The sequence below is a fragment of the Spodoptera frugiperda genome, chromosome 8 (genome assembly GCF_023101765.2).
Source record: "Spodoptera frugiperda isolate SF20-4 chromosome 8, AGI-APGP_CSIRO_Sfru_2.0, whole genome shotgun sequence".
Classification (NCBI taxonomy): Eukaryota; Metazoa; Arthropoda; class Insecta; order Lepidoptera; family Noctuidae; genus Spodoptera; species Spodoptera frugiperda.
Window position 1 is genome coordinate 4,901,171 of NC_064219.1, and position 12,601 is coordinate 4,913,771.

General features: G+C 38.9%; 2 protein-coding genes across 8 annotated transcripts in view; both read right to left on the reverse strand.

Annotated features, from left to right (window-relative positions):
* Positions 1-3,279, reverse strand: part of LOC126910957 (sodium/potassium-transporting ATPase subunit alpha-like) — a 28,217-nt gene extending 24,938 nt beyond the window's left edge. The window contains 1 exon segment of the mRNA XM_050695511.1: positions 3,134-3,279. Within this exon segment, the coding sequence (XP_050551468.1) occupies positions 3,134-3,142 (9 nt within the window). The 5' untranslated portion in view covers positions 3,143-3,279.
* Positions 1-12,601, reverse strand: part of LOC118275707 (sodium/potassium-transporting ATPase subunit alpha) — a 42,423-nt gene that overhangs the window by 11,769 nt on the left and 18,053 nt on the right. For 2 of the 7 annotated variants that reach the window (XM_050695506.1, XM_050695509.1), the window contains one exon: positions 3,134-3,240. The exons of 4 other annotated variants lie outside the window; for them this stretch is intronic. In XM_050695506.1, the coding sequence (XP_050551463.1) occupies positions 3,134-3,142 (9 nt within the window). In that variant the 5' untranslated portion in view covers positions 3,143-3,240. Of the gene's footprint in view, positions 1-3,133; positions 3,280-12,601 lie in introns of those variants that run through there. One more of the 7 variants, XM_050695505.1, reaches the window with a different exon arrangement.

Consider the following 12,601-nt stretch of genomic DNA (forward strand, 5'->3'; position numbering starts at 1 on the left):
GCCTTTCACCGCACGGTGCAAGGCAGGGGCCACACTGGGACTGACATGCGGCAGAGGCGACGACGGTGGTGCGGCGCGGCGGCGTGTCCCGAGTTACATAAGCGGCGCGCACATCGGGCATGCGCACTGCGGACCAACCCCCGCGCGCTACCCTCGACATAAATAGCTAAAAGACAAGGTTGCCACCCCGGGGCCCCGGCGACCGCATTTATAATCTCTATAAAGGTTAAACCGGAATATCTGATGGAAAATCGAAACTGGTTCTACCATGAATAAAACGACGACTGTTTGCAAAGGGATGATTAACCCACTTTCAAAACCTTGAAACGAGATCATGGATTCATACTAACTGTAGTGTAACAGGGTCTTTAAAGCAATATTTTGCACGGAAACGTTATAATATTGATCAATTTTACTCTCTAGTTTGAGAATAAAATAGCACGGAAAACAAACGAAATACACAGATGGTCCCGAAATAGATTGAAAACATTAAATAGACGTGATTGAGTCAACGAACAGTATACAAATGCCATGTCATATGTCAGCTGGCCGGTAAAGATTCATTGCCACGGCCGCAAAACTGCTTTACACCGAAAATTTGTGGTTACTACTGTAGTAGATGCGTGACGCAATGAATGAGACAATTATTTTTAACATTAATGAAACGCGGCGCATGTGACGTGACTTCGGATCCCCGTGACGCTGCGCCATTCTCGATCGTTGCCAAAACACTATTATTATCTAAACCCTACTTTCCCGCGGTCAATCTGGAGATCTAGACGAGTATAAGGAACCATAAACATGTAACGCCGGCTGTATTCTAACCGACTATGAATACTGAAGCGAAATAATACCAAGAAATATTGAATTTACATTTATTTTATAACTTTGCATTAGCATCACTGGTGATTGAGAGAACCTCTTAGTTTTATTTTTGTTTTTAGAAGTTTTATTGAAACCGATAAGACTTTTAACGCATACCAATCAATTTATTTATGATACTTTGTGACTAAGAATAAAATCACCTAATGTTATTAAACTAATCTACCCAAAATGGTACGAATATACCAATTTGTTTAATATTAAAATATTCACAGAGATAAGGTTGGAAATTACACGACCCTAATTTCATTTTGATAACCTCACGTGTTATTTGACAAATCGATACAACGAAGTCATAACTGTTATTATTTTTATATAAGGGATCACTGAACTACTAGGTTGAAATACAAATCGGGACAAATAAAATAATTTATTTGTATTTAAAGTCTAGGAGAACAATGTCAAAGTACGATTACGTAATCTCGACGTCCTACTGTGGCGAAGGATGAGGACTGTATGGCAGAACTGTGCACAAAATGAAGCAGGTACACTATACTCCTCACAAAAACAGTGGAGTAATAGTTCTGGTATTGCGTAATGGGTTTAACCAGACCATGTCCCATTGGCCATGGCAACGAATGCTGGACAATCCGATCTACTCCAGATGTGTCCTTTAAATCACAATGATTCATTTGTAATCGCTGCACGGCATCAACCATTGTTGGTATGGAACCTTTGTGTCCTACATACCAATAGCAGATAAGCTCTCGAAAAGAGAAAAAAGGGTTTTAAAATCCAATAATAATTTTAAAATATTAATTAAAGATTTTTTTGAAATGTTGGAGACTAAAATAATTAAGGGGCTATCAATCAATACATCCAATGTGTATAAGAGTATTGTAAACTTGTACTATTAGGTACCGACAATGTCTCAAGACGAAAGAAAACTTCAGACTATTAGGAAACACCATCAAGGACCACGTCTACGATCCTAATTGATGCGTGCTGTCGTCATAAAAGGATAGAGGAAATACTCCAATAGAGCGACGGTACTCTATGCGATTTAAATGACATAATGACGAGGCAATTTTCTAATAAACCTTCGGTACTCTTATAGTTGTCGTGTCCGAAGCACGGTTGGCTCCCGCGACAACCTGTTAGCCACTTCCTCCAGAACACCTAGTGAGGAATGGTCTTTTGCCTTAGTATTACGATCACGCGATCAGGACATGACGTTCCAAGGCAGGACATTCGACCTAAATGGCCGTTAGGAAACTAGGGCACGCTGAGAGCTGAAATCAATATTTTCAGCTCACAGGAATACTAGGTCGCTTACTCAATGCCTTTTACGGATTTCATTATTACATTAAATCCTTGTTTTGTAGCTCTTGGCAAAAATGTTAATTGCCTTTATGGCTATTTTGTTAATTAGTCACCTACTATTCGATTTTTCGAGATGGGAAAAAAATCAATGGACTGCGTAAATTTTAGTGACGCAAAAAAGTTATAATTTTATCAAAAATAATACTAGTATATTTTTAGTGACTTCATTTTTGAGCATTGTATTTTTTCATTCTTCAAATGCATTTTTACTGAATTTTACTTCAAACAATAAATAAAAGATTAAGGATTTGTACCGAAAGAAACTTTTGACAATATCGCTGAAGATCCGCATTAGTGAAGAAGTAACTGCATATCGTTTTGTATTAATCGTAATGCTTCTTATAGAAATTAAGGTAATTATATCAGGATGTTTCAAGGAAGTGACTCGGTACTGGCATATGAGGGACTGAGCGGAGTGTCCCTCTCCGCACAGATCGATACGACGAGTTACGCAACCCGACCGGCGCCGTCTCCGATACATTACTCCTCTCCTGTCACCCGAATTTTGCAATTAATTATATTCTTAAACATCCTTACAATAAATATGATTACTAAAGGCTAAACACATTCAGTGCATGACCATATCTAAAATGGACAAAGGAAGTTGGACGATCACAGGGAGAAGGACGACCAGTTTTTGGACTACGTGCATATGATGATGGACCGGTTGATATTTTGTGCCAGAACAAAGGCGATGGAACGTGCAAATGGGTTCTCGCGATGTAACTGCACAAGGACATGAGACCAAGATCGCAAGCACTGTTCACGAGCAGCCGAGCCCAGTGCGAGCAGCACCGGGCTTCTTCGTTACCTTTCCGCACTCACTGTTTGCGACATGCACTTACACCTTCACAAAAGCACTGTATCGCCGACTCGGCACGCTAACTGTAAAGGCTAAGGCAAGCACTACTGCAAGCACAGCACTCACCTCGCCCATTTTCGCTAGTCTTTATGAAAAGGCGGATAAAAAGGAACAAGCCGCCTCTCGGTCTCGCCTCTTTCCCTCTAACGGAGTGGGGTGGGTCGTCGCTAGTTCTGCAACAACGGGGACCGTTACGGTTTCCTCGTTCCAACGTAAAAACTTAAAAAGTGTGCGCTTTCACGTAGTCTCGTCGCACGGCACTGGCTATGTCATCTTTGTACGAAACTAAAACCCGGTATGAAAGAGGTGCGCGGATGGCGGAGGCGCGTAGGGCGCGACGTTCGGCGGCCTGCTTCGGGCGGCGACTGACGGTGGGGCCGGCGCGTATCGAGCCGACGGCGCACTGACGTCACACTGCGTCACGACGCCAGCGCCGCGCTGCCAGCGACGCGCGCAACCCGCTGCGCGAGGCGCCCTCTATCGCCACCGCCCCGCTCGTAACCTTCCACAACCGGTACGTTGACAGCCCCTACTGATCGACAGGCTTTCCGGCGACGCATGTTCAGCACCATACTGTCTACCAAATATTTGTACGATTCCTCAAATGCTTGAAGGACTTATTTAGTTGAACCTCATGTATCCTATCTACAATGTTCTACTGGTATTCGTAAGAGATAGATACTTATTACAATTGCATCACACGAAGGTTGTTTTCCACGGCGTTAATACATTTTTATGAGAGTTTGTAGGTACCTAGGGCGTGCGGCGTAGGCGGGCGGAAGGCCGTCTCGACGGGCGGCGCGCCCAGCCTTAATACTATATTGAGTACTTATTGACAAATGGTCTTATCTTGGAGGCAAACTCTTAACGGAAGAACGCTTATTATCGCCTAAATAAGATGTATACAGACAAATATTCGAAGCGTCGAACTTATTGCAAACTTTTCATTTTCTTAAAGACTTCGGCTTTCATAGAACATCAATGCTACCGTAAGTTTATATTAGGGCGGTCAATAAATTTTATAGCGAGTGAATACATTTGCGTCCGGTTTATTGCATTCATATAATGATAATGTCATAACCTCGGCATATAAATAAATTCGAAACGTAAATGTTTTATAGTCACTGACCCTCCCAGAGCACACTTTGGTCGGCTTACTCCGTAGGTTTCTGCTTCTAGAGCACACGCGGAATTTATTACTCTTGATCGCGGACTAGAAACCCGCATTACCTCCAAAAAGGAGGCTTTAGTGGTGTTATACGGGCATCATTAAATCTTTTGTACAAAAACCTTACTCGCACATACCTGAAATATTTAGTGGGTTAAAAAAAAAATAGTGTTCAATAACTTTTTAAAATAGACATCGCCATAAATTGCACCGAACAAAGCTTAGAAGCTATTGCAATCGAAGAACTGGCGGCGGTGCATTTACGAAGCTAATATTAGATAATCGATGAAGGAAATTGCTACCGCCCTCTTTGTGGCACATTCGTTTTACCGTATGCAAGTAGTGATCGATCCGATTGCCTGGAAACCAGGCCGGTACATGAATAACGTAATACTAACATCGAACTAGTGTCTGAATACATGATTGATGTCTTAAGAATATGCCCGTAATAGATACATCATTGAGAAGATAGAGAGATCGGAAAGTAGTTTGCGGTAGCTATCTATGTATGTGTGTAAGTATTAGCCAAATTGTTTACAAAATCTTTGTTGTTTTGAACAAAAGAGATCAAAAGGAGTAGAAGATACTTAATATTACATAAGCTTTGTTATTTAGTTTCTCTTTAGCCAGATATGCTTGGCATATTTTGGTCGGTTTAATAATAATATCCTACAGGAATATATTTTCTTTCAACATTTCAGCAACCATTAAACATTCATCAAATAAAACAAAGTTTTTGAAGGATTTTTGCCCTTATTATAAAATATGACGTAGCACCATAGAATAAACACCAGCAAGCATTTCCCAGAGGGTCAGAGGAGGTGAGCATATTAAATGCACTCAACGCTCGACTTTTAGGTACATATGTTATGAATCCCATGCTAAATAAGGGTGAGCCTTTTGCCAAGCACTAGAGACAATTGTAGACTCCACGCATTTACCTACCGTAATGTTTTTTTCTAAATAAAAGAAAAAGCCCAATTATTCTGTGATCCTGAAACGGATCCTTAGCTTCTGGACCAGCGTTTAATATAAAATATGAGTGGGATTTTTGTTTAAAAGGTGTGAAATCATCCCCACTAAAAACTACCCCGTTCCTACTTCTGCTCTTCGAGCCGAAACCCCGGTAAACCCGCTAGGTAGTCAGCAGCTGCGGATCAGGCATCAGCCCTACTGGGCCCCATCTGTGATGGTCTGATGGCTATATGAGTGGTCGTATTTTCAGAAACAAAGCATGTCAAACATGTTACTCTGTATTTCTATAAGTAGGTTGAAACTACAACGGCTAATCCCATTACGTACAACCACATTGACTCGATCATATTGAAACAAAGCCTATTGCCGGTTTTATAGGTTCATATATCACAACAGTTTAATTATACCCTAGGTATTCAGTCTTTATTGATTTGGAAGTTTATAACCTAAGTTATTTTAAAGAAAATTTAACCTTTAACGTTCTACTGAAGTCTTATTTCAGCTTGCGTATTCAATTCAATGTTCAATATTGTGATAAAATAATATAAGCTTAATAAAATATTACACAATTTCACCGTCAGTATCATTTTATAAATGTATACTCATGAAAATTAGCAATTCATCCTTCATGCGGAGTGAAGAGATCCATGAAAGGGTTAAAACTCATCAATTATCACGCCATTCCTGCCTAAATCAGATATTGTTCAAAAATATGAGAAAAAATTATTAAACTGACCAGACTACAGACTTTAGGTACACCTAAATACTGTATGACTACGTCTTCGATTATACAATGTTTTCATCATTAACAATTCACGTATTTACTTTGACAATGACTCATTTATAAGGGTTTCCCGACGCAGACACGCAATTTTAATAATGCGTGTTGCGTGACTACTATAAGTGTTACAACATATTCGACGTAGGAATGGCCTCAACAAATACAAGTACATTTTTAATGCTCGAACTTGAGAATACGAATGGGAACAATCCACCCGAAATCGCAGAAATGTCTCGATTCTCGATACACGTCAAGTGGTTACCAGGGAATACATTTCCGCCACACCGAGGGCGCAACCTGTCAGATATTAATTTCCGGCACTTGACACTGCTTACCCCAACATAATTATACGTCAGCAAATATACATCGTGGGCGCCACATAGCCAGAGAACAGCCCCTACACCCTCACTTGGGCACGTAAAAGTGCTTGAACAACATTAGCGTTTAATTATAATGATGCTAAAATTATAGACGTTATAATAAGCACAGCTTGACCTACGACACTGTAAAAAACTTTCCTTAATAAATCCCAGAGTACAAAACGAATGAGTAGGTACAGACGGCCGCAATAAATGTTATTTCTATGTTTCAACTTTGGAAGGGTGGTTAAAAACTCGATCGTAAGTGTGTTGAAGCAATCGTTGGTACATTTTATTCGCAATCTCCTGCAGCCTATGCTTTTCGTTTTATTGCAACGGGGAGGCCGTTGCAATAAAACGCAAAGTTGCACACTTTTCAATTTCAGCGTCCGCCGTGCCCCGCCTGTGCGCGTATTTTTCATTTTACCAGCAGCACTGGACGGGGATGTGGAACAAAAGGACTTTTCCACTCATTGTTTCAGTTGATCTAGAATTGTGAGCATTCCAACAGTTTTTCTGCGTAATTGCCGAGGATTAATTAAACTCGGGGAGCTCTAGGCTCTAGCATAAAATGAAGACTTCCGTAGGCACATACATAACTAGAGTGAAGATTTATATTTAAAAAAGGCATTTAATCTCTTTATTACCTAATTAATATATTTCATACTTATTTGTCCTGTAGAAAAGATTTCAAATCTATTAAAATGCCAAGTGTGAACGAAAATACATCGAAACTGACGAAGCAGGTAAAAGACAGCGATCAATATAATTGCAATATGTCAGCTACGTGAATAATACAGTACGTATGCAGCGCCCGACAGGGTGGCTCCCAGGCATAGGTCAGTTACCGTGCCTTGCCGGCACGGCACGCTATGGCTTGAATTTATATTTAATGCATTTTCAAACGTTTCTATTCACCCTTTACAATGTGCCGCAAATTCCAATTTTCGTCTTAAATTGCGTTATTACTAATAATAAACGTAAACTTTTGAAGATCTAATTTGAGCTATTAATTAAAGTTGAAAGGGCTTACAAGTAACCTCGATATTTCAGTTATGTAACTAGTTAGTCGTAACTTTTTATTTTTAGCATTGTTGTAGAGTATACCATTTTTTATGAGATACGTCACGTACATAGATTACCTTGAACGTAGTCGTCAGACCCTTTTAAATACATGTCAAAATGTTAAGGGTGACAAAGAGATTTTAAACATAGATAATTCACAGGGTTGTTCATGATATATTATGTAAAGCATTAGTATCAAAGTAGGGGCAGCGGGCCATTCCTTCATCGTGAAAGACCGGCTGATATGAAAATTCGTCGTGAAGCAGTCGACGTCGGGAGGGGTGTCGGTGAGGGGTGCTCGGCGAGGGGGGCGGGGGTGCACGGAGGCTCTATTTGGGTCACCCCGGGCGTCATTCTCCGCGATCAATAGCGGAGTCGGCGCGCGCCGTCTTCCCTCTCGCTCGCGCGCCGCCAGTTACCTAACGCGTCTCGCACACTGCCCCACCAACATTAATTATTTTCCAAATCACCTCTTATATGGGAACTATTTAGATAACACTGAAAACTTCCAATATCCCTATTAGGACAAACCATTAATTCGATCACCGAGGGTGTATTGCGGTCCAAATCGATGCTAGAATGACCCAATATGTGGATATCCTAGTTCTGCACTATGCTGTATTTGTAGAGCTATACAATCCAGGACCAAATATAATAGAAGAAGTAATGAGCAGTTAACAAGACCCACGATAAAGATTTCTATCACACGTCGACAGCGGTTTTAAATGAGCCCATCTAAAGATATTCAGTGGCCATCTTCAAGCAGAGTAGATGGTGCAATAAATTGCCAGTCAGCGCTATCTCAAACGGCTCATAATTTTAAAACTACGCTGAAAGCTTATAATGAGGCGTTCCGAGTCGGGAGCGGGCTGGAGTGGCCGCATAAATATTACTGACGAGTACAACCGATGAAGCTGGGAATGCTAACTAGTTGAAGATGTTCTTCTCCGGTGAGAAAATTGAGCCTCCCGAGGCACCTATAGAAATTGTATATCAGATCAGATTCCTTTTTCAGAAGGGAATAGAAAATAAAAAGCAGTTACTCTATGTTGATGGCCTTCAATCTCAACACAAACCGATCAGACCCCTCAGGATTCTGGACATTTGCATTTTGAGTGAATTACTTGACTAACTTTTTATATTTAAGTTCGTCTTGGTTAGGAAAGTTTTGACGAATTGATTCACATATTAAACATGTTCTCGTAGTATTTGTCCAATTAGGCTTTAGAAATCCATAGGAATTAAATGGTGCTAGAGTAGATGATGATTATAACGTATACGTAATACATTTAGTAATGTATTCTTCGGAACATAGTAAATCATCTATTGTTAGGCAAAATACCTAGACCGCAATCCGCGTGCTCAGAAATAGCTCGGCTTGAGTAGGTACGTCGGGATATAAGGTAAACTTTCGTATATAGGTAACGAGGTGACGTATACCGTAAAGTATAATATTTGTCGGCAAAATATAACCATAAAGCTCCTAAAGTTATTGTAAGCCGCTTCAGAGGTTGAATTTAAAGAGATTGTGGTATACGAGATTTCAACGTGAAACTTTGAACCACAAATCTTTGTAAAATATCTGTTTATATCAGTTTTGCGCTAAACTGGCAACTACGACTGTTCCGCAACCGCAACGTACGGTACCTCGTATCATTATGTAAGAGTAATATGGTACTGAACTTCAGTTACACAAATACATTCAGCATTGATTTTACTACCAGACGTAATGGTGCAGTGATCCTTTTAGCGTGTTATACACGAGCTACAATATCATAATATACACACAATAATAAGTAGTATTCAAACAAAGCAGATTTCGTTTGCTCCTCGTACCGTAAATGCTGTTAGATACATAAGTAAAAACAAACAGATCTCGCATCTCTTAGCGATACTTCTTCCTAATAAATTGATTGTTTATTTTTCCTCCCGACCGAAGCTATGATTGTTAGTAGTCGTACAAATGAGATTCTGTGTAACGATTTACTTTCACGAATACTAGACAAAAACAGTATGGATAGCTTTATGATTGTTAATGGTACTAGTTAACACATTTTTTCTTTTATAAAATACTAGCGTCTGTCAGCGGCTTTACCCGCGTCACCGTGGCTTAAAAAGTAGCCTATGTGTTATTCAAGACCATAATCTACCCCTGTTCCAAATTTCATTTCGTCTGCATCTGAGATAACACTGCTGATCTAACTAAGCGGTTGTGCTGAAGACGCCTTGAATTATAAAATTGTTAATTTTGTACGTTTTCTTAGAACCTTTTTATCACTAAATAGAATAGAACTATCTGTCCAATCATCAACTTCAATAGCACCAACCACTATAGAATCAAGGCAAGTTCTTAATATGAAACTCCGTAGGTAAAAGAGGTAAGGTAACACCTATTAATTGTCTGTTGTCGTAATTAATTAAATTTTAATGGTACTTTTACGGCAACCTTCTCCATAAACGCCACATAAAGACCTGAAGCTCATTAAAATGACGAGGAACGTGCAAAGAAGAGGTAAAATTACTTATAATATTATCGGCGCTAACGTCCTTGAGAAGTCATAAGGTTACAGGATTTAGAACATAATCCTTCCTGATTTTGGCGAATATTAATATAATCAATACAGTATCAACATAAGCCCCTGACTTGGTGTTCATAATCATGGGAACGTCAGCACCCTTACAGATCCTAACAGGCTTATTATTATGATTATTAACAAATAGACATGGTTAAAACAGATACAAAACCGTTAATTAAAGAGATGTGTAAGATTCGTAGCAATTGGCTTTCCATTGTCTCTGCCTACCCCTACAGGAGACAGGCGTAAGGTCATGTATGTTTAAAACAGATATTTAAAACTTAGTACAAATATAAAGGACGTGCTAAAGAAGACGAATGATTAGTTCTGCTACATTTACTTTACACGTGGTTTAGAGTAGTGCCAACTAATTTAGGGTTAGCAAAACCCATAACTGAAAACGACTACATTTACACAATATGCATGTACAACGTTACATAATAATATAATAACATAATCGCATTAAATATGAAAAAATATTAATAAACATACCCAAAGCTATCAAGAAATTCGGATTATAATATTTGAGTCGACTCACTCAATCTTTGTTTTCGTTCTAAAATAATAACGGATATTTTGAATATACCGAACATTTCCTCAAAGTTATATTTGTACATCGAAATACAAGATTTAAATTAGATTTCCAAAGGGAAAATCGGTCTAGTCCAATGCTGGAATGCGATTGCTTCTACCGCGAAATAAACACCATAAATCAGATTTTGTATAAAGATTTTTTATCGAAGGCTATAATGGCTGCGAATGTATCGGTACAGATATATATACGAAAGATTTTATTTGAAGATCGAGATGCGATTACTTTTGAGAAAAACGGATGAGTGTCACAACTTTTACAAGGATAGTCTTGAACTGGTGTAGACCAGTTCAAGAAGCCTAGAAATTCAATGTGACTGCTTTGAATGTTAGTCAAGTTCCGCCTCAAACTGCTTGAAAGAAGATAGGACATGTGATCAATAACAGTACCTTGTGTTTGACGCGTCAATATTTCAATATTAGATTTTCTATATTGTGTGCAGAATACAGTAAAGCGTTTATTGCCATAATATAACTCAATACTATCGGTAAATAATAAAGCATTAGTAGATCATGAGACATGTTTCCAGTAACGTTTAAATTGTAATACAGCTTACTTGTCCAAGTTTTAATAAATGGTTGAGAAAGGTGGATAAATTGAGACATTTGAAATATGTCTATATCTGAAAACAGATAACATCAATTGAAATTTTTACTTTTTAACCGCCTTTAATATGACTTTAAGCTGTATATATGTATATTTGTGCGCGATTATCTCGCATTTAGCTGAACCGATGATATGAAGAAAAAAATTGAGGTGGTAAAGAAAATTGAAGGCGGTTCCTTTTTTTAAAAGTTCTTATTAGCTGTATAAAACATGTTATCATGATGTTATACTGAGATGGCTGACAACCAGTAACGCTCTCGATTCGCTAACTCTATGAAGTGAGGGATAATAGTTTTACCTCACCTCCAGCAGAGTCGAGCGAGGTCAAAGTGAATAAACCGTCGAGTCAATTTCCGATATTAGATTTGCCTAGAGGGAGAAGTGAGGTGACGGTATTCCGAATGTGCTTTATATAGCTAGGGCATTAGTTCAATGTGTTTTCAATCAAGCTGTGGCGTCTTGATCGATTCGATGGGCAGTTTTGGTGTATCCAAGATCATTCTGGATTAATCTTTGGACGATATGAATAAATCTGTCCAGGTTATGTCGCAAGTTGGTTATTCACATAGAATTTATCAGACATAAACGCTTTTCAATTGCTCTAAAAGGCACATAAAATTCAATAAATAAACTCCGTGATCAAGTTATATCTCGAAATGAGGCTACATAAAATCCCCGGCATCCAATATTATTAGCTGTGAGCGGACAAATTGAAATTGTGTTAAAATTTCACGGGATTAGGTATGTCGAGGGAGATTTCGTTCAACGGCATCCGGAACACGCATGGCCTTGCCAAAGACGTGTCTCTGCTTAGTGAGATACGTTTTCCACGAAATTCAGTCAATGAAATTATTGCCGAGTAAACATTATATGAGCTAACATAAACATCGGACGTCACACAGTCGTTGCTACGGCCTGTGCTGTTGATTCACCCGGTTCAGCACACAGGCTGAAAATGAAGACGAAGGAAGTTTATTGCAATATGTACTGGCAGATAATATTTATAGTTCTCTGTAACTATTCTAAAAATTGCACACGACTCAACTTCACTTACTATTGGTTGATGTCTTGGAGAGCAGCTTCAACGAGGCTCATCGATGATATTTTAGTAACATGATAAATTCAATATTTACAGAAACAGCAGATTTATTCGAATCATAAATTAAAATCAACCACTGACATTTACAATATTGGTTACGCCAGCAAGTTTTAGTACCGTACTTAATAAGTTCGTTTCCGTGGTTTACATAATAATTCTGTTTGTTTGGTGTTTAAAACACAATACAAGATACATAATATATCGATTCCGTACAATAGGTAGGTAGGGCAATGGATTAGTTAAACCACGAAGCCGGTGAACTGTTAGAAAATGTTTTAGTTACACGAAGTGAAGTGCGGATGTTATTTGAGAA